Raw genomic sequence first — 22,708 nt, 5'->3', positions numbered from 1 at the left:
TTGGAGTGTTGGCTGTGCAGAGTGTTGGGGAAGCGCCGGCTGGGCTCCTTCCCAGCTTAGCGTGATGACGACAACAAAGGACTCCAGAACTTCAAAGTGACCGATGAGTGGGCCAGCTGGCTCTGGAGGGAGGGGATGGGCCTCTGTGGCACCTCTGGTGCCGTGATTTGTATTTGTGTCCCCAGGGATACGAATACAGATAGCCCATGTCTATATCAAACATATAATCTAACAACGAAATATTGAGAAACATTTAAATGACAAAAAACAAACAAAGATCAGCAACACCAAAAGCCCACCAAACAATTTTATCTCCTGCACATTACTACATAATTTTGCAACACATAAGTAATGGAACAGTAGTTTACTAAGGTCCAAAGGCCCACTGAAATAATTCTACATTAATCCCCTTCTGAATTGCACTAGAGATATATCTTTACAGGAACCCCAGAGGAGAAATTCTAAAGCATGGGTGAAACAACATATATTTTCCTGACAATATATTTTCCTGACACAGTCAACTGAGCAGCATTAACAACTGGCACTTTCAGAAGGGGAGTTCAATTAGCATAAAAACTTGTATGGAAAGAGGTGGGCATGACAGACTGAGCCCCAAAGGAGGGAGCGCTTCACTCTAAATCAGTGGTCCCCAACCTTGGGCCTCCAGATGTTCTTGGACTTCAACTCCCAGAAATCTTGGCCAGCAGAGGTTGTGGTGAAGGGCTTCTGGGAGTTGTAGTCCAAGAACAACTGGAGGCCCAAGGTTGGGGACCACTGCTCTAAATGGACCTTTCCCTTCCACTGTTTTCATTTTCATAACCCACTGTTCCTCCAAATAAATAGGGAAGCTCCCCTAATTTACCTCTTAGAATTTTTAAAAAATGGTTCAAAATGTTGCTTTATGCAAACATTATGCAAACATCAAAATATTGCTTTATGCTAGGAGGCACAGGAAATAATTTTGTTACATTTTTAGGCCTCCCAGGTAACCCTGCCCCACCAACAGTCCCCTTAATTTAAAAGATTTTCAGTTTAAAAACCCAATTTTTATAATTAAAAAGTATGGGAGGGGGTTTCAGGACTGAGACAGCCCTCAAAAACCGAGGGATGAGCGTGTACAAACCTCAGATAATACATTTGATATCTCTGGAGGTTGCACAAATAAAGGGACTCAAGAGGGCCTACACAAAATTTAGTTAAAAGTTTTAAAGATATAGCTAAAAATGGCTGATAAATTACAGGATTATAAACAGAGTTGAACATATTATTGTCTTAACATTGATGAATAAAAAACAATGTAACACAGTTTTAAAACACATTTTAAAATGGTGAAAATGTACATCTCCTATTTAAGTTCCTTCCTTGGTACCTAGCAGTTCCCAAATGCCCACCCAAACAGAAGGGTTATTATTATTATTATTATTATTTATTTAATTTATATCCCGCCTATCTAGTCGTTATTACCTTTAGCTTTTCTTTCAAATAAAATGATTTTTTAAAAGCTTCTAAGGTGTGGGGAATAAGAGGGAAGATGGACAAATGGGAAAAATTAAAATTAAAAAATCAGCAGAAAAGTCAAATCCAGCCCTGAAGATTAGGAGGTGGATTTTACTCCTCCTCTCCGAGATTGTGGATTTAGAGCATTGTTTTTTCAGAATTGTTCTGGTGTTTCCTGTAATCATGGGCGCCTCAAAAAAAAGAAAGGAAGGAAGGAAGGAAAGAAGGAAGGAAGAACATGATGGATAGAAAGAAAGAAAGAAAGAAAGAAAGAAAGAAAGAAAGAAAGAAAGAAAGAAAGAAAGAAAGAAAGAAAGAAAGAAAGAAAGAAAGAAAGAAAGAAGAAAGGAAGGAAACAGAGGGTCAGCTTTCTAAACAGCCTGTAAATCTTCCCCTATACCAGGTGTGCTGAACCTGGTCTTCCAGATGCTGTTGACAATTCTGACCATGGCCCACACTGACCAAGACTTACGAGAGCTGGAATTCAACCGCATTTGAAGGGCACAGGTTCCTCACCCCTGTTCTGTAACATGAAGCCACCATGGAGCATTGAATGCAGGGGGATGCAGGGGGAAAGCAAGACGGAATGCAGACTTTCAAACATGCCACCGAATCGCCTGCAACAATGTCACTTCCTTAGAGAGGAATGTATGGCACTTACTTCTGCTTCTTTTTCATGAGACTCCACTTCACCAGAGGAGCTCTCTCTTGACATGCCTTCTCTCTGGATGTCCTCTGCTGACTCTTCAGAGGAGCCCCCAACCTTGGACTGAGCTTCCTCGCCCATGGAACTGGAGTCAGGAGAGAGCGAGCTTGAAGCCGTCTCTCCCTCTTCCACAAGGTTGTCTTCTAGTTGGAGGGAATCCAAAGCCATGGCTGCAGCATCGACAGGCTCCACAGACTGAACTACAGGGCTTTGAGGCAGCTTCTGGCAGGAATTTACAGGAGCTTCATCTGCAGGGAAAGTGCCCTTTCCAGCCCTAGTCCTGGGCTTTTCACAAACAAGAGCAGATACTGGGGAGGGGTGGGAAACAAACAGTGGTGGGATTCAAATAAATTAACAACAGGTTCTGTAGCAGAATGCAAAAGGGTGACGTCATTCCTGCCTGTCCATCACAGAAGCTCAAGGGGGAGTAGCCAAGGACAGGGCAGGAAGGGCAGAGTCAGAGAGCCAGGGAGTTAGAGAGAGACGGTTGGAGATGTGGAAAGAGAGTTAGGGTTTTAGCAGTAAGAAGAGGAGAGTTAGGGATTTGAGCTGAGAGTCTTAGGAGAGGGAATTGAGATAAACGAAATTGAACAAGCAGGAATGAAGTTGCACATACTATAAGAGAGATATTGATTACAAGTACATAGTAGATTGAAATAAAAGTGATTGCATACATAATCAAATTCATGTTAAGACCTGATACAGTTCCTACTTGATTTACCTTTGTAAATCAATAAAAGAATCTTTGTTAATTCGACCTCTGTCCTAAGTTCAATAACCCTTAGTGTTGGCAGCACACAAGTATAATATAATTGGTATTAGGAAAATACCTGGTGGCAGCGTGAAAGGAAAGGGCGTGATCTCTTGTGAGGGCCAAAATAAACAGAGGCAACAAAGTAGATCGCCACAGGTTCTATGTCCTAATGACTATTTTAAGTACAGTATACCAAAAGATATACCGAAAGGTAGTTTAATAATTCACGCATTAAATACTGCAATAAGAACAGTAAAAGAGGTGCAGACAACTAGATTATGTTTAAAGAAAGATTTTTTATATTTCATTTTTTTCCTTAGAGAAGCTCGTTGCACCACTCTGTTTTTCCCTGATGCCGCAATCTGAAAACCTTTCCACTCTTCTGATGCATGAACACTTTTCTCTTTTATAAAATCATATTTTGCACAATACTCACAACCTAATTTTTTGTTAGAAATTCCCAGTCCTTCATATTTTTCTTTAAAATTTTTATATTGTTGCACTGAACAGCATTCAGGAATACTATTTACAATACTGGAGTTTTTGAGATTTTCTATTTCTACCATAACAAAAAAACAACAAAGCCTATCTGAAAAACATCTAAGATTGCCATAACAATTTAGTCACCAACTAGATTAAATGGTTGAAATTCCAGTTGATTTCACCAGAAGAGATCTGAGCACACACTTTACTACACACCCTTATCAAAATAAAATAGGCTGGAAAGTTTCTGATATTCCAGCTACCTGCAATGGCATTAGTAAATATTCATCCTGGCTTTCTTTCCTCCTCTTCTCTCTTCCACAGTCTCTAGCTAGAATTACATTTAGCACTTCACACATATTATCCTAATGCAGATGAGAATTCGTCGTCGTTTAGTCGTGTCCGACTCTTCGTGACCCCATGGACCAGAGCACGCCAGGCCCTCCTATCTTCCACTGTCTCCCGGAGTTGTGTCAAATTCATGTTGGTGGTTGCTTTAATGACACTGTCCAACCATCTCATCCTCTGTCGTCCCCTTCTCCTCTTGCTTTCACACTTTCCCAACATGAAGGTCTTTTCCAAGGAGTCTTCTCTTCTCATGAGATGGCCAAAGTATTGGAGCTTCAGCTTCAGGATCTGTCCTTGCAGTGAGCACTCAATTTTGATTTCCTTTAGAATTGATAGGTTTGTTCTCCTTGCAGTCCAGGGGACTCTCAAGAGCCTCCTCCAGCACCACAATGCAAAGGCATTTGGTCTCTAGTTCCTCTGCCCCTTCGGAATCCAGTTTGAACTTCTGGGAGTTCTCGATCCACATACTGCTGAAGCCTACCTTGTAGGATTTTGAGCATAATCTTGCTAGCGTATGAAATGAGTGCAATTGTACGGTAGTTGGAACATTCTTTGGCACTGCCCTTCTTTGGGATTGGGATGTAGACTGATCTTTTCCAGTCCTCTGGCCACAGCTGAGTTTTCCAAACTTGCTGGCATATTGAATGTAGCACCTTAACAGCATCATCTTTTAAGGTTTTAAATAGTTCCACTGGAATGCCATCACCTCCACTGGCCTTGTTGTTAGCCAGGCTTTCTAAGGCCCACTTGACTTCACTTTCCAGGATGTCTGTCTCAAGTTCAGCAACCACATTATCTGGGTTGTCCAGGATATCCAAATCTTTCTGATATAATTCCTCTGTGTATTCTTGCCACCTCTTCTTGATGTCTTCTGCTTCTGCTAGATCCTTCCCATTTTTTTTCTTTATCATGTCCATCTTTGCACAAAACGTTCCTCTAATATCTCCAATTTTCCTGAACAGATCGCTGGTTTTTCCTTTTTTATTATTTTCCTCTATTTCTTTGCATTGTTCATTTAAGAAGGCCCTCTTGTCTCTCCTTGCTATTCTTTGGAAGTCTGCATTCAATTTTCTGTAACTTTCCCTATCTCCCTTGCATTTTGTTTCCCTTCTTTTCTCTGCTATTTCTAAGGCCTCGTTGGATAGCCACTTTGCTTTCTTGCATTTCCTTTTCTTTGGGATGGTTTTTGTTGCTGCCTCCTGTACAATGTTACGAGCCTCCATCCAAAGTCCTTCAGGCACTCTGTCCACCAAATTGAGTTCCTTAAATCTGTTCTTCACTTCCATTGTGTATTCATAAGGGGTTTGGTTTAGATTATACCTGAGTAGCCCAGTGGTTTTTCCTACTCTCTTAAGTTTAAGCTTGAATTTTGCTATGAGAAGCTGATGATCAGAGCCACAATCAGCTCCAGGTCTTGTTTTTGCTGACTCTATAGAGCTTCTCCATCTTTGGCTGCAGAGAATATAATCAATCTGATTTCAATATTGCCCATCTGGTGATATCCATGTGTAGAGTCGCCTCTTGTGTTGTTGGAAAAGAGTGTTTGTGATGACCAGCTTGTTCTCTTGACAAAACTCGTATTAGCCTTTGCCCTGCTTCATTCTGAACTCCAAGGCCAAACTTTCTTGTTGTTCCTTTTATCTCTTGACTCCCTACTTTAGCATTCCAATCCGGTAAAATGAGAAGAACATCTTTCTTTGGTGTCAGTTTTAGAAGTTGTTGTAAGTCTTCATAGAATTGGTCAACTTCCATCTCCTCAGCACTGGTTTGTTTCTGATCATGGTGTGTTCTTGGCAAAGATACTGGAGTGGCATTGCCAATTCCTACTCCAGGTGGACTGCATTTAGTCGGAATTCTCCATTATGACCTGTCCATATTGGGTGTCTCTGCACGGCACAGCCCATAACTTCTCTGGGTTACTCAAGCCCCTTCTCCACGACAAGGAAGCAATCCATGAAAGGGAGATGAGAATTACAGTTCCAATAGATGGAGGAACTGAGGTCCAGAGTAGCTGAATCCTCGGCAGAATCTGTGCCGCATGGAGGGTTCATAACTTACATCTTGCTGCTGATGCTGCAGGACAAAGCGTCAGGACAAAGGACATTCAGGACAAGGCCCTGGGGTTGTAGCACCCACACCAAGAAAGAAGGGGAACCCAGTAAGGTACACACCTGTATCCAGTTTAATATGGCTAATCTTCACAGAGAAGGACCAATATTTTTGACTTAGGGCAGCTGACAAAGGATTATATAGCTGGCAACAGATACAAAAATAACCATGAATGAGTAAAGCGATTGAATGAATGAATAAAATCATCACTGATGACTTGGTTTGGTGGGAGTTATCACATCACTTAACTTTTTCCAAGCAGGACTATATGTTTTAGTTTGCTCCCCAGCAGAGGATAGACCTTATCAGGGCTGTTTTGACTTCCGACCTAGTAGCTTCAAACTACAATGTTGCTTTTAGCTGACAGTACCTTTCCCATTTATTTTCAGCTTGCATGATCAGCTGTAACAATCCAGATTTCCCCCTTCACCTCAGCTGAGGGGAACATTCTAGTTTTCGCATTACACACATTTTTATTATTTCTTGCTCTTTATTCATTGGCCTTCGTCCTTCTTCATTGGCCAGCCGCTCCCTCCCCATCCCAGCCAGCTAGCAACGTCATCTCAAGTGAGGGTTTCCCATTGATAATTACTGCACTCCTAACTCTACCATCTTAGAAGTGGGCCCCTGTTCTAAGGATCTCACTCAGGACTGGGAGGAATTTGCCATCATACGGGGTGGTTGCTATTTTCACCAAACTTCCTCGAACCTGCTCAGAGGTATCCTTTCTTTCCTTCCTCGGAGCTTCCCTTCCTCCCCCGCTTACCCACTCCCACTGCCTCTCCAGGCTTGAAGGAATTACAGGGGGGAAAATAGCTTTTGGAAACTCGATGCTGCCGTTGCGCAATACAGTGTTTAAAAAAAAAAAAGCGAGGAGAGGCGGAGGGTGTGTGTGCCTGGGTAGGGCAGCAGTGCTGTGCTGGTTGGAAGGCCGGCTGGTAGGCGAGGGAACTGGAAGGAGGGGGAAGACAGCCAGCAGAGGCACGGAGGGAGGGAGGGCAGGAGCAAGGGAGGAGCAGAGATGGAGGTTCACTCGGGTTGGCCGGTGGGCCGGAGGAGAGGGAAGGCGCCAGGGCCAGAGCAGCAGTCTCCCCGCACGCCCCCATTAAGCCCCATGGCATCCAGCACCCACACCGCCACCGGAGAAGGGGAGCGCAGGCGAGGCGCACGTAGACAGTCCAGCTGCCCGCCGATCTCTTTCCTCCTTCGCCTCACCCTCTGCCCATTCCATCCCCTTGGAAGAGGTTTTTTAAAGAAGGTACAGTACTTGTGGTACAGTGGTGGAATTCAGGCCAGCAAACGGTTCTGCAGAACTGATACTGCATTAGGTACCGGTTCTGTAGATCCAGTGCGAACCGGCTGAATCCCACCACTGGAAACACACACACACACACACACACCATACTCGCTCTTCCTACTTGAGATGTCCACAAGAGTGTGGAAATGTACAAGAGCTAAGTCATACTGAGTGGGCTACTGAGTGGCAGTTTCAATTTCTCTTCCTGGCCAACTCTTGTCAAAGTTTCCTCTTGTGCAGCCTCCTCCTTCTCACTGGCAGCTACTTCCCTGCTCTCTCCATCTTGTCCCTGTCTCCTCATTCTTACCTCAGACTCTTCCTGCATCCCTTTCCACATCCTTCCTCAGTCCTATATTCTGCTGCAGTCCAACCTTGTGGCAGTATGATATACAGAAAAGAAAGCTCTTTTGTGATGTCAGCAGCTGATCTGCCAATCCCCCCCTTTGCTCTTTTCCTGAGGTGTTACTGGTTGCTAGGTGCACAAGCTGAAAACTAAGGGACTGATGTAGTGCCTGCTGACTTCCCTTGTGACCTCCCTCCTTCCCACAAGAAAAGAGAAAGAAAATGTCCCATTTTCCTATGTGATTTTTGGAGACGCTTGAGCTTATCCAAAGAAGAAAGATTGTCTGTTGCCCGACACACATATTCCATTACATTGGTCGTCTTTCTCAGATTTGAGATGGTGTCACTGCACAAGAAGTTGAGAATATACAGTATGTGGAAAGATACTGTAGCTAAAATAAGCATGGAGGTGCCAACCCAAATTTCAAAGGCAAGCTGAGGCCTGGATTTTTTTCCTCCTCTCACTGCCATGAGAAGTGAGACACACATTCTGTTTGTGGATGTGGGTTCCAAGAGCTTTTGATTCAAAACCACAGTGGGGAAAGTTTATTTTCCAGACATTTTATCCTACAACTCGGGTAAGGCTCATCCAACATAAGCAATGGTAAGGGATGATGGGACATGTAATCCAGAGTACCTGGGAGGCCATAGATTCCCCACCCTTGTTTTAAGAGCAGCAGTGGAAATCACCTGATGCTTCGAAGCCACTTATCAGTATGATATGAGTAGAACAGGAACGTCTCATTTGGGTTCTCTGGCAATTAGCATACGGAGGAATAAGCCTCCGATGCTGGAATGGGCTTGACTTGTTGCCACTTGCAGCCTTCTACCACGCATGGTTTGCAGTCATCGTTACACACGGTGTCTCCGAATTTTCACATTAGTTCATTGCCTTAGTTCTGCCCTTCCTGCATGCCTCTGCTTCCAGCTTCTTTGCAGTCATACTCAGTTGCTTCTTATCCTTTTGGCTAACACAGGAAGATGGACAAATAACCTTTGAATGGGTACTGAAATATAACCAACATACAGAGGCAGGCTGTATCTCCTTGGGAGAGTGGCAGCTCAAATATTCTTTCTGAATCAACTTTTCCTTTCCTCAGTCTTGGTGTTGACTCCTTTCAGCTTTAACCCTTTTCTGTTGGTTGCTCCTCAAACCTTTTCCAGCTGCCTAGAAGCCCAAACTGGTGCAAATAACATATACAGTGGTGCCTCGCTTAACGATTGCTTCGTACAACGAAAAATTCACTTAACGATGGCTTTTTTGGAGTGATCTTGTGCTTCACTTAAGCAAAAATCACCCATAGGGAAAATCGTTAACGATTTCGGGACCATGCTTCACTTAACGATGACAGTTTTAGGTCCCCTTGTTTCGCTTAACTTTTTTTTTTGCAGCCCCGTTTTTGCTATTTTCAAAATATTCTAAAATGTTTAAAAATGTTTTAAATGCTTGGAATCGTTAGTGCACCTAATAAAACCTTCGTTAACTTAATTTGGCTTTGTTCTGAGTCTTTTTGAATTTTTTGTGAATTTTTTTCCCCCATTGAAATAGGCTTCAATGCATTTCAATGGGTTTCGCTTAACATTTTTTCCTATGGGGATTTTTGCTTAAGGATGGTAATCCGTTTCAATTGGAACGTATTATCCGGTTTTCAATGCATTTCTACGGGAAATGGTGTTTCGCTTAACGATGTTTTCACATAGCGATTTTTTTTGAACCAATTAAAATCGTTAAGCGAGGCACCACTGTATCTTATTAGCAGCAGAGATCCACTTTGAGGCTGGAACTCAGAAGGTCAACAATAAGGATTGGTCAACCAATCTGTGATGACACACTGCACTTGTGACATTTTGTCAGGTTGTCTGTCTGTAAACCTGCCCTAATAAAGTTCTTACAAAGGTGGGATATTCAGGGAACTGTCGATTTTTATTTAATTATATCTTAAAGTTATTCCATTTGTCTATCCAGGACCTAAAAGTGGCAAATTTCTCTCTCTCTCCACACCATTTTATTCTTACAATTTCCCCCATGATTATGCTACAAGAGAATGACTAGGCCAAGGTCTCCACATTATGATGATTTGAACCCATGTATCTTCAAGACCTAGTCACACAACACCACAGTGGCTGTCTCCATGTAGCAAGCCTGAGTCCTTTTATCTAATACCAATATCACATTCTCAACGCTCTCTTGCCTATAACGCTGGTGATGGAATCTGGAGGAGGGCACAACTGTGTGCAGATACCTTGAACATTACGAGTAAAACTGAAAGTGGAGATCCAGTTTGCAATGGGAGGCTGGATCCCAACTTTTGTGACCTCGGTGAGCCAGACGATAGATATCATGGGCTATTGGCCATGCCCCAGGATATCACAGCTTCCTGTTTATTTTCTCCATGTAGGGAAGACAAAGGGAGAAGAAAGCAGTGAAGGCTCAATCGTCACTTCAGGAACCAGAGAACTCAGGATCCAGCCAACCTCTGCAGCACTGCTGACTGTGTTTTGGTCCACAGCCATGGAGTTTCCTGGGTTCTGTCTTGTTTCTGAAGGCCACAATGGAGATCTTAGTGGGTCAGACTGGGTGATATAATGCTTCCCACATATTACTAATCACTGCAGCAATGTAGTAGCCTTAGCCTCTATTTGGTTCAGGGGTGGAGTGGAGAGATAAAGCTGAGAAATATTGATTTTGACCACTAAGTGAATTTACAGCAATGGCAAGGGACAAACTGGAGGCTTCCCAGCCTGCAGCTGACACCCGGCATAGCTACACCACAAATGTTCACCTGCCGGAGGACACAGAAGCTGTTGGATGGCAGACTACTCACCTTCCAGGCGGAGGCTTGCCCAGTACTTGCGGTGCACAGCAGCCACTTGGGCCAAAGACTGTAGGGCACTAGGGTGGGGGGCCTTGAGGCGTCCCAAGGGGGGTGGCGGATCCCCCAGCAAGCTGCGTGTACACATGGTCATGGATTCCGAGATCGACTCCAGGTTGTAGCCACCCTAAACGTAGGGAAGGAAAACTGTGTGAGAGAGGCAGCCTGCCAGGGGCCATGAGACGGCTGTGGTCTATGGGCAAGTCAGGTGGGCGAGTTCCACATGTCCATTATGCAGGGGCGGAATCTGGTAACCAAAGAACCTCTGCTATTATTTAAAACATCAAAAGTAACCCTGAAGCGCTCATGACTCCTGATGGACATCAGCTGCTTTGCCTGCTCTCTTCCCCCACCACTGCCTTGACTCACACTGCATTACAGACCCATGTTTGGGGCAAGTCCATAAATCCTAGTTCATTCCCACCACGCTCACTGCAGATGCCAGCCCCCAATTTCATTTCTTTTCTCTTCCAACCCTCTCCATTCCTTCTGAAAAGCCGGGTGCTCCCGTTCCCCCTTTTTCTTGGATGACAGCTTCCATCATCTTCCCCAGGCAGCACGGCCACTGGCCCTGCCGGTCAGTTGATTACACGAGTTCTAATTCAAAAAGTAATTTCCCCACTGCTGCTCTTCTCCAGAGCTGGTTCATAGGTCCCATTAAAAAAAAAATTCCTGGCTTACCTCCAACACAAGCACCACTTTGCCTCCTGCCAGACCCAAGAGCAGATGGGTCATGTGTGCATAGCATTCAGGGGTCACGAGGCATCCACCGAGAGGGTCCCCTCGAGCAGCATCAAAACCAGCAGAAACCAGGACCAGTTCTGGATTGAACTACAAGACAAAGTACAAATATGAGCACACGCTCCTCGGGTTAGCTTGCTTTGCCTCCCCCTGCCATGCCAGAGAGACAATGCAGAAGGGCTGCGATATGCACCATGCCACTCTGTCTAAAGTTCTTCAGGTCTGGCGGGCATGTGTCTTTGTCTCTCTCTAGATCAAGGGTACCAGATCTTTTTGTTGCCTTTCAGCTGCCCTCAAAGAGTGGGATGAAGATGTTTATCAGGGCCTCATGCGATGTCATTGGGTCCCTGACAGGATAAAGTCTGGACTTCAAGAAATGCTAGATGGCAATCCTGGGAAAGGGGTAGGAGGCACATTCGCTTAACTACTTTCCAGTCAACAGCACAGGTAGTTAAATCTTTGGGATTTCACAAGGGTCAGGCTATAGCTCCCCAAATCCCTTATCATTGGTCATCTGGGGTGAGACTGACAAGAGCTGTAAACTAAGACATCTGGAAGGCCAAAGAATTCCTAACCCACTCTTAAATCATTGTCATCTTAGAACTGCAGAGCTGGAAGGGACCCTACAGATCATCGAGTCCAACCCCTGTCAGGGAGGCCCAGTGGGGGATTCGAACTCTCAACCTCTGGCTCCACGGCCAGAGACCTCAACCACTGAGTTATCCAAGAGCTCAGAGCCCACCCTTGCCACAGGTTTTAAACTAGGCTCTGTTAACAAAACCGAAGATCCATGAAATGCAGCAGCCATCGGGAATTGTCCAAAAACCTCATGCACTGGTCTCACCTAATTACAATTACCAGGACTCTGGGCGAGAAGCCATAGTATTTAAGGCAATATAAAGCTGCTCGATGTTTGTAGCACATGAAGGGCCTAAGAGTGTTACTAGCCAGCAGAGCGTGCACGGTGCTCTTCCCGACGCAAGTGGCATGGCCTACCTCATAGCTGACAGGCATGACGATCTGGTGGAAGGCAGCCATGTACTCGGGGTCTCCCATGCGAGGGCAGTTCCAAGGCACGTTCAGGGTGTACCCCTTGCCAGGCCCCAAACCCACCCGGTCATAGTCAGCATCCTCAGAGGTGGGGAAGAAAAGGCCATTGTCATAACGGTGGAGCGAGACGTACAGGACGCTAGATGGGAAGCAGAAGGTGATCAGAGAAGGTGGCAACAAACACCACCCAATTCCCTTGCAGGATGTTAAGAAACTATATGGCCATCATCATCTAGAATACAGTTGCAAGTCATTCTTGCTTCCCGGAGACAATCTATTTTCTAAAGGATCAAGGGCCAGAGGGAGGCCTCCACTTATGACAGCAGGAGCTGGAACTGTGGGTGCCTACAGAGTGCATGAATGCCTAATTTCTTTGGGCGGCCTCTCCTTCCATTTTATAAAAGTCTGGCCTACGAATGGCCAATTGTGCTCTAACGGATTCCCCAAAGGTTTGTGACTGGCCATTTAAAGCCAATTCCAGCCCACCATCACAACTTTCAATCTCTCTTGAGGGCTCAAACAGACCTTTTTTTTAAAAGATGCATTCATCATGGAAAATTAATTAATACTGGCCATCTAAAGACTGAAGCTGATCCTCAGCTCAGAAGGCCGGGACGAGGAAGCAATGGTTCCAATTCCAAAGAAGATTAGTGTCAAGAGTTCCTTCCAAAATGGAAACAAGTTCAAGTCCTGTACCTGGGATCATCTTCAAACATGTGCTGTGTCCCATTGCCATGGTGCACATCCCAATCGAGTATCATCACCCTGAGGGGGGAAAAAACAGATAGGTGCCTAAGTGGACACAATAAATCCCATTACAGTGAGTTAAACTGGCACGGTATCCCACTCAGGAGCTACTTGTTCTGCCAGGTGGACAAAACTGCAAGCCCCTGGACTGCTGCTGGAGAGCAAGTCCTAGAAGCTAAACCTGCCCATGTTTTCAGAGGCAAATGGGCTCTGCAAATCCTGGTGCTGGTGCCTCCTTACCTCATAGGCCGCTCAGCCAAGCGCTGGGCATACCGTGCTGCCAAGGCCACAGAATTGAAGAAACAGAAGCCACAAGCGGTGTCTGATTCTGCGTGGTGCCCAGGTGGCCGGACGATTGCCACTGCATTTCGGACCTGATGCCCCCAAAAAAGAGAAGGCATTTGGATAGACGGCAGCTCCCAGTAAGAAATCCCCTCCCTCCATACCAATAACTAAAAACTTATCTGTTTGAATTTTCCTGATCATTAGTTTTGCTGGTTTATTGCTTTATAATATTTTAGACCAATCTGATTTAAGAAAAACAGCGTTTAAAAATGTCTCGAACAGGCATGAGCATGAACCTCAGTTCGGAGGCTTGTGCCAGTTTGTCGGCACAGCATCACAGGTGTCACACATTTCCTTCTGCCCCACCCCACCCCTGGCCGGTCCCCCGCTCACCAGCTGAGGCGCACTGCTTTTCTCCTGCTCTTGCATGATCATCCAGTCACAGTAGAAGCAGACTTCCCTTCTTCACCTCCTCCAACAGCTGCCCATCCAAAACCAGCACAGCAGAAATCCCTGCCCCGCCCCCTCATCTGAGTGGGCAGCTGCTGGAGGAGGCAGAGAAGGGAAGTCCATGCTCCTGTTGTGACTGGACGATTGCATAAAGAGCAGGAGAAAAGCAGCGTGCACCATTTGGTGAGTTAGGGAGCTGGCTGGGGGGGGGGAGGGAATCAAGTAGCACCTGTGATGCCACTCTAACAAATTGGCATGAACCTCTGAACTGAGGTTCTTGCCCCTCTCTAGTCTCAAATAAATAATAATTCGAAATTTACTAAGCAACGGCTAAGCCACCCAGGAAGCTCTGTGACCCTAAGTTCAAGGACAATGCGATCATTACGGAGCTGGGGCCCAAAGAGATCTCATGTCACTATTGCTTCCAGAACGTGACCTGAGCCGTCCTCAAAATCTACAACCCTGCCTTACAGAACGGTCAAGCAGACAGACACATCTAACATATTTAAACTGGAAAAAGGGATTTCTCCAGTCCTTCTTTCACATCCCCACAGCAGTCAGGACCAACTCGGAAAAGCCTGCCACTCCTTGCCTCTCAAAGGGCTCACCTGCCCAGAGAGCACAGCCTCCACTGCACTGAAGGCAGAACCAGCTGCCAGCCTGGCGCATTCGTAGGAGCTGGCACAGATGTAGATAGAATTGTACTGGTCACCCTGGCGATGCAAGTCACGTGGCTTCATGGTGGCCGTCGACTTCACTGTCTCCACATAGGCCAAGCTGGAGAGAGGAGGAGAGATACTAATGGAGTCCAGCTGCCTCTGTGGCAGGAACCACAAAGAATAAGAGTATACCACCGACACCCAATCTTCCTAGAAGCCTCCCATCCCCCTCTGAGAAAGTGCCAAGACTCTTATCAAGAGAAACTCATTGCAACCTGTGGCACATCCGCAACTCTTCTTCTGAGGCAAGCCGGGCTGGGAGCCGGCAGCACCTCTCTGTGAGACGCAGCTCTCCATGGCGCTGGAAGATCCGGGAGACTCTTTGAGGCAACTCTGGATGCTGGCTGGAGAAGAGAGAGGACACTAAGTGCAGCAGAGAACCAAGACTCTGATGCTGAAACTCAGGAAGCTTCAGCACCCTACCCTCAATTTTCGTAAGAGGTGGGGAGACTTTTTCCAATCCATTTAGAAAACCTCTAGGGAAGTGGCTCCCAACCTTGGGTAACCAGGTGTTCTTGAACTGCAATGTCCAGAAACTTCAGCCAGCACAGCTGGTGGTGAAGGCTTCTGGAAACTGCAGTCCGAGAACACCTGGGTTACTCAACGTTGAGAACCACTGCTCTAGGAGAACATTTCTGCCTCCCTGCTCAGCTTTAAAGAAGATGCACCAAGTCTCAAGGGTGTCAAGAAGGTGTTATCTTCCACAGTCTGAATTTCAGGTTTTATTTCATCCTGTTGGAAGCTAATTTGAGAGCCTCTCCCATTGGTTGGATATAAACTATGCCTCATGCTGTGCCTAACCTGAGAAGCAGGAAAAGCAACTACAGTGACTTAAGTGCCCAGACTAGTTCTCTGCATATGCTCAGAGGCACTGTTTGCCTGCTGGCCCACCAGTGTTGAGGAATACAGTATTAAATAATAAACAGCACGAGTAATGCTCTGTCCCTGGAACTGCTTTCTGAAGCAGACAGCAAACCAGGGAAATGAGGGCATTGATCTTGTTCTATTTAAAGAAAAAGAAGTGATCCAAAACCTGCCTTGGAAAGTTATTTCATGTACAGTGGTGCCTCGCACAACGGGTGCCTCACACAACGATGAATTCACACAACGATGCCTTTTTCTGTTAAATTTGCCGCCTCACACAGCGATGTTTCCTATGGGGGATTTTCACACAACGATGTCTCCTTTTTGTTCCTGTAAAAGTATCTTACAATGTTTGGAAGCCATTTTAAATGCTTGCAATGGTTAGCCCACCTCCTGAACCCTATGCAAACTGATTTTGGTGTTGTTCTGACACTTCGTTAATTTATGATGATTTTTTGTTTTCTCCATTGGAAACCATTAGACAGACCATTCAATGGTTTTCAATGGAGAAAACAAAAAATTACCATAAATTAACGAAGTGTTAGAACAACACCAAAATCAGTTTGCATAGGTTTCAGGAGGTGGGCTAACCATTGCAAGCATTTAAAACAGCTTCCAAACATTGTAAGACACTTTTACAGGAGCGAAAAAGGACTTCGCAAAGCCATTGAAATATATTGAGTCGGCTTCAATACATTCCAATGGAGGAAACATTGTTTCACACAGCGATGTTTCCTATGGGGATTTTCACTCAGCGATGGCAATCCGTTCCCATTGGAACGGATTAACCGGTTTTCAATGCATTCCTATGGGAAATGGTGTTTCACAGAACGATGTTTCACACAACGTTGATTTTTTTGGAACCAATTAACATCGTTGTGTGAGGCACCACTGTACTTCTTTTGAACAGATTGTCTCAAAAGCAATCAATCAAGCATTCCTTGTCACCTCACAATTCCCAATTCAGAACAGAGCCCTCTTTAATAAATCTAAAATGACCTTCTGTCCACACATTTAGTAGCATGAAAGCAAATTACAAGAAAAAGCTTGTGAAGGGCAAAGGAGTCAATGAGTATCACACAAAGATGATACTCCGCATAGAACATACAGTCTGGATTCAAATAAATCATTGAGGAGTATTTCTACAGCACTTCGAAGTATGCAAAGGCACTTATCTCAACAGGAAGGGCAGGGAACCTTTGGCCCTCACATGCTTTAGCTAAACCCACCACGAAAGTGAAAAACAGGCAAGTCTAATCATTTCCATTATTGCAGATACAGAAAAGATGCATCTCTCAAGGCCATGCCCAAGGTGAGATCTCAACTGGGGACATCTTGGCTTGCATCCTATAAAACTCACTTCACATGTGCATGGAATTACCTGTCCCACATGTTGTAATGCTCTGTCATCTTCTCATCATAGACCAGCCCTGTGCAGGAAGGGGGATGAGGTCGCAACAGTTCAGCTGCTGACTTGGACAGGATCTCAGAGACTGGCAGGGGGTCGGCCACTGACAAGGCGATTTCTCCTCCATCTTCCTGGGGTACATCTGAACCTGCATTGCACATTAGTCGATTTATATCCCATCTTTCCTCCAATGGAGCTCAAGATGGCATACAGTACGTGCTTCTCTGCCTCCCCACTTCTTCACCGCCATCTTCTCAGGGAGGTCAGGCTAACAGGCAGAGGAGATGGGCCAGGATGACCCCCCCCCAAGCTTCATGGATCTGTAGGAACTTGAAACTCCCAAGTTCAATCTAGACCAATACTCTGTCCCACTCTTTACAGGGAGAGGTAAAGAAGAATTCAGGGTGGATCCAAAATCATCAAATTTAGGGCATCCAATATTTACTCAAAGGAATCGCTGCTCACAAGGCCAGGGAGGGATGGGGGGAACAAAGATCTCCAGGTTTGGTTATTGCTCAAGGAAGGGGGGAAACAAAGTGAAGACACTCACTGATCCTCCGCAAGTTCTTCCAATATTTGCTGTGAACCGCTAGAGTCTGGGACACTGAATGGAGGGCACTGCCAGGAGGGAAACACGCAGAAAGTGGCAAGTCAGCAAGAGCTGAGACCCTCTGCGTGTTTGGGGGATCAGGGGAGAAAGCGTCCTCTCTCACCTGCTGCAAGGTGCAAGAGGTGATTCCAGCAGAGGACAGGGATCTCCGAGAAGAGCCTTGAGCACTGAGCAGGTTCCTTCTGCCAAGGACTGGTGATTGTACCCACCCTGGGGAAGAAGGAGGAGAAGAAGAGAAGCAAGAATGACCCCACCCACCAGACAGAGAGCGGCTGTATCCCTATGGGATCCATTTTTCTAAAAAGCATCTTCCCCAAGATGGAAGGAGTAAGTCACTCACCTCCAGGGACAGAACAAGCTTGCCTCCAGACAGTGGCATCAGCAAGTGTGTCAGGTGAGCAAAGCATGCTGGGGTGGCAGCCATTTCCCCCTGTGGGTGCAAAGGAGAGACCATTTCATTATCTTATCTTACTCTTGAGCTGGCTGGATAGCTTGTGGTTTAAGCTTCTGGCTGCAGAGCCAGAGATTGGGAATTTGTTTTCCCACCGTGCCTCCTGCAAGCAGAGCCAGCTTGTACGGCCTTGGGCAAACTGCAGAGTCCCGGAGTGCCTCCAGAAGAAGGGAATGGGAAATGACTTCTGAGTATTCTCTACTTGGAAGACTCTGAAAAGGGTCCCCATAAGTCAGAATTGACTTGAGGGCACATAATTATGACTATTTTTATTATCTTACTCTTGAGGCTTGGGCAAGGCAGAAGTGGGGGAGGTGATAGGATAGGGGAAAGGGAAAGAAATGGTGGAGTCTACTGCAAGGGATTTCTTTTTTCAAATGAGGAGAAAATAAGGAATTATCTAGAGGGTTAGCTACTTCCACTGCAGCAAGCTCAAAGGCTGAAACATGGATGCTTCAGGCAGCTCATGGTGTTGAAACTCTGAGAATACATTTTCAGTCCTCTCATCTGAGAGAGCTAGCTCCAAATGTTCTGGTTAGTGTTCAGGCAGATCTCAAGAACTGGGGGAATTTTTTGGAACTGTCATCCAAGGAGTACGGTCACTTTTCTGAGACTGAGGCAAGCAGCAACACTTGGGTTACAGAATGAGGGAGGAAGAGAGGGCTCTTTGCTTCCTCACAACCCTGTTTAGCCCTTTAGCTCAAATCAAATTCCTTCCATCATTGTGAAGACAAGAATTCAGGCCCAGCCCCTCATTCTGGGTCTACCAACTGTCTTCAATGAAGAGCTGAGACGTGGTTGTAAAGAGGAGAGAACGTTTTCCTTCCTCAACTCAGCCTAATCCAGTCGCTCTTCCTACAAGCTGCTACCACCCTGCCACTGGAATGACAGCAAGGTTTCCGTGTTTGCTGTGTACCTCCTCCATGTCTCTTCCAAAACCACCCCAGCTTATATATTGCTGAGAGGATGATAACAGATCATGCGGGAAGGGCTTCCTTCAGAGAGGTCTGATAACCTCTGAGGACTGCTCAACAAGAAACATATTCATACCTTGGGGTCACCAACCACAGAGTCAAAACCAGCAGCGACCAGGACCAGCTGGGGCTGGAACTAAAAACAAAAACAAAAACATTGTCATAAAAGCAGCAGCCAGAAGATCTCAATGGTCACCACTACGCCTTCTTCCTGACCCAGTGCTGATGATATCAAAACCTCCTAAAAGGGGTCCTGAACTAGACAAGTTTCTCCGGCTAAGAGGTCACCGCAGCCTGAAAGGATATTACCTGGTCAGGGAACAAATGATGGGTATCCCAAACAATGAAGCTGATTTATATATATTTTTATTGAAGTCCAGGAACAAGATCAGGGACCAAGGGCTGTTTGTCACATGATACACAGAGGTCCAATGGTATAAGACTACAGATGCCTCTCACACCACTTTATGTATAAGTATGTGAGAAGCCGGGGACGTGGAGGCGCTGTGGGCTAAAGTGCAGAAGCCTCTGTGCTGCAGGGTCAGAAGACCCGCAATCGTAAGATCGAATCCACGCGACGGAGTGAGCACCCGTCGCTTGTCCCAGCTCCCACCAACCTAGCGGTTCGAAAGCATGCAAATGCAAGTAGATCAATAGGGACCACCTCGGTGGGAAGGTAACAGCGTTCCGTGTCTAAGTCGCACTGGCCATGTGACCACGGAAGATTGTCTTCGGACAAAACGCTGGCTCTATGGGTTGGAAACGGGGATGAGCACCGCCCCCTAGAGTCGAACACGACTGGACAAAAATTGTCAAGGGGAACCTTTACCTTTACCTTTATGTGAGAAGCCACTCTATATAACATGATGAGTCATAGCATTCATGTTACTGGTACTTCAAAAAGTGTCAGCCTTTTACAATACTAGCTATCTGTAAAACTGATTTATGCTGAATAGTTCAGTGGTTTCGGTCTCCGGTTGCAGATCCGGAGGTTGGGAGTTTGATTCCCCACTGGGTCTCCTTCACAGGGACTGGACTCCATGATCAATTTATAATACATATTTTATTTCTAAGTTGATCTTAGGCTTTCAATGATCAAATATTAATTTGCATTCTATTTCTAAGCCAATCATAAAATTTATGCCAACAATCTTCATGATTCATCTTTCTTCTTGAGTCTACCCTTTCTGATAGTTTGTCCATTTCCGCTGTATCCAGAATTTTTAATATTAAGTCATCTTGAGATGGATTCTCCAGGTCCTTTCAATGTTTAGCAAAAAGAATTCTTGCAGCTGTCAGGATATAGATAACTAAATATTTTTTCATTGGGTCTATTGAATCCGGGATTATATTTAGAAGAAAAAATTCAAGGGTTACAGTTATTGAAATCTCTAAAAGCCCTTGCAAAAGCATTTCAACCCTTTTCCAATACAGTGGTACCTTGCAAGACGAATGCCTCGGGCAATGAAAAACTCACAAGACGGAAGTGTCTTGCGAGTTTTTAGGTGCCCCACAAGACAAAGATATTTTCATCTTGTGAGGTACGTTTTCCCACAGGAATGCATTGAATGTAATTAATGCGTTCCTATGGGCCAAAAAAACTCTGAAAAAGTCACTTACCAGGTAGGGAGCTGGAGAAGCACCATCGGAGAACTGGCAGGGCTCGCCCGCGACCGCCACTTTCTGAGGTCCCTTGGCAGTCCTCTGATGGTGCTGGGGAAGTCTTCAGAGGCTTCTGAAGCCAGTGATAGCAGTTGCAGGGGACCCCCGCCAGTCCTCCGATGGTGCTGGGGGGGCTGGGGGGGGACGAAAGCGGCGCTGGCTCCCCACCCCCGCCTCTCAGCTGTTCGGCACTGCGTCTCAGAGGCTTCCCGGGGCTTGCTCAACATGGAAAAAGGCAGGGGAAAGGGGTGGGAAATTCAAAAATGGTGCTTTTCCCCTGCCTTTTTCTCTGCTGGGCAAGCCCCGGGAAGCCTCTGAAAGCAGCGCTGAACAGCTGAGAGGCAGGGGAGGGGGAGGGGAGCCAGCACCGCTTTCAGGGGTCCCCCGCCAGGTTTCTCACCCATAGGAACTCATTAATTAATTTTCAATGCATTCCTATGGGAAACTGCACCTTGCACGACGAAAATTTCGCAAGAAGACATAACTCGACGAACGAATTAATTTCGTCTTGTGAAGCATCACTGTATTTTTGGGCTTTCCCACATAACCACCACATATGATAAAAAGAACCTTTTTGTTTACAACTCCAACAACGATTTGAAATTTGAACATCCATTTTGGCTAGTTTTGTGGAAGTTATATACCACCTTTAAAACATTTTATATATGTTTTCTTTAAAAGCTACTGACAGTGAGTTTTATATTATTTTTCCATATTTGTTCCCACTGATCCAAACTTAGATTGTGCCCAATATTCTGTGCCCACCTTATCATGCATTCTTTAACCATCTCCTCCTGGGTTTCAAAATCTAATAAAAAGATATATCACACCTTACTATGCTTGTCTTTGGTATCCAGGAGGATTCTATCGAAAGGATATTATCCACATAAAAACCTTGCTGCTTATCTTTAACCATATCTTGAAATCAACTAAGAATGTGACCACTAGTCTATATCAAATCCCTGCGTCGTTAGTTCATCTTTGTTTTTCAATGTTCCATCTGGTTTTAGTGCTTCTCTGTACCTTAAGATTTTCTTGTTTTCTCTCAGGTTTATTTGTTGTTTTGACCATACATGCCAGTCTCTGCTCCTTTATGGGCATAATCCAGATCTCAGCTAAAAGGAAGGAGCTCAAACAAACAAGATAGCTGGATTTGGATACTAAGCATTATGTGCCCAACAATCAGGAAATATCACAAGAGCTCACAACCTCTCCAGATGAATTGCCTAAGATGAGGGGTTATGGGAGCTGAAATCTGGAGGGGCACAGTTACCCGCTGCACCTTAGGAGAAAATAAGAATCACAAGCCATCAACAATAAGAGTCACAACCTATCAACAGCTGTCTGCAATGAAAATAAGAATCACAACCCATCCACAGCTGTCTGCAGCTGAGAAAGCACGGAGGAATGAAGCCCACTGTTCCCCAGACTGATATGGGGGAACAAACCAGTTTACGAATCAGCATAAGCTCAAATTAGACTCATGTAGAAACAGCTAGACCTCCTTTTCCATGGTCCTGTACCACTAGACAACCAGATCACCAGTGAAACAAGAAGGTCTCCCCATCCCTTGGCAATGACACTGTGGTGCATTTCTTACCTCCAAGGCCACAGGCAGCAGGATATGCAAAAAGGCAGAGAGGTAGTCAGCATCCCGCATTCCTATCTATACAGACAGAGAACATTAAATTATTGCAGAAGAATCCAAAAATGCAATTTTAAACACAGAAAAAAATGTACACACATAAATGGATGTCTCATTTCAAAGGCAAAACATGAAATCTAAGGAAATTCTTCAACTTCCGAGGCTTTGTCTTGTACAAACAAAATTGAACTTTTTTTTTCCTTTAGACCAACAGGATCTGAGCTCCACTCCCTGAAGAACCCTGGGTCAGCTAAACCAATGCCACCAGACTGTTGAGAGACTGTAGTGGGACCATCTCTCACACCCTAAGCGCTCTACCTAAAGCTATCTGAAGTAAAGATGACGTAAAAATGTGGTAAATAATTACCATCAGTACACAAGAGATAATTCACCCTCCAGCATCTTCGAGTCTACTCTCCTTAGCATCATCCATGTGGTATTATCTACACAGCCAGAGCTTGCCTACAATCAGAGTCAAATCAAGACATTTTGCTTGCCTAAAAGGACATACAGGTGTTTGTTACACTGATGGTTAAAATATCAACTTTTGAGCTGGGATAGTATTATGAAATATATCTAAGGTAGCAGGCTCATTTAGGGCAATCAAGGACGGTTGTGGGGCATATACACTGTTTTGTCCTCCAAAACAGATAAATACCCGGAAAGCTATCACCACTGCTACTCCCTTGCATC

At 45.3% G+C, this 22,708-nt stretch overlaps 1 protein-coding gene across 5 annotated transcripts in view; it reads right to left on the bottom strand.

Moving 5' to 3' along the window:
* The window catches only part of HDAC6 (histone deacetylase 6), a 49,090-nt gene that overhangs the window by 9,602 nt on the left and 16,780 nt on the right, over nucleotides 1–22,708 (bottom strand). For all 5 annotated transcript variants that reach the window (XM_020814314.3, XM_020814313.3, XM_078386508.1 and 2 more), the window contains exons 12-25: nucleotides 21,971–22,036; nucleotides 18,785–18,844; nucleotides 17,624–17,713; nucleotides 17,387–17,493; nucleotides 17,224–17,291; nucleotides 16,647–16,821; nucleotides 14,617–14,745; nucleotides 14,291–14,459; nucleotides 13,188–13,321; nucleotides 12,897–12,965; nucleotides 12,147–12,339; nucleotides 11,091–11,240; nucleotides 10,362–10,536; nucleotides 2,159–2,511 (exon numbers count right to left, since the gene is read on the bottom strand). In XM_020814314.3, the coding sequence (XP_020669973.3) occupies nucleotides 2,159–2,511; nucleotides 10,362–10,536; nucleotides 11,091–11,240; nucleotides 12,147–12,339; nucleotides 12,897–12,965; nucleotides 13,188–13,321; nucleotides 14,291–14,459; nucleotides 14,617–14,745; nucleotides 16,647–16,821; nucleotides 17,224–17,291; nucleotides 17,387–17,493; nucleotides 17,624–17,713; nucleotides 18,785–18,844; nucleotides 21,971–22,036 (1,938 nt within the window). The remainder of the gene's footprint in view (nucleotides 1–2,158; nucleotides 2,512–10,361; nucleotides 10,537–11,090; nucleotides 11,241–12,146; nucleotides 12,340–12,896; nucleotides 12,966–13,187; nucleotides 13,322–14,290; nucleotides 14,460–14,616; nucleotides 14,746–16,646; nucleotides 16,822–17,223; nucleotides 17,292–17,386; nucleotides 17,494–17,623; nucleotides 17,714–18,784; nucleotides 18,845–21,970; nucleotides 22,037–22,708) is intronic.

The sequence above is a fragment of the Pogona vitticeps genome, chromosome 2 (assembly GCF_051106095.1).
Source record: "Pogona vitticeps strain Pit_001003342236 chromosome 2, PviZW2.1, whole genome shotgun sequence".
In the NCBI taxonomy this organism is placed as follows: domain Eukaryota; kingdom Metazoa; phylum Chordata; class Lepidosauria; order Squamata; family Agamidae; genus Pogona; species Pogona vitticeps.
This window is presented reverse-complemented; position numbering and strand designations above follow the sequence as displayed.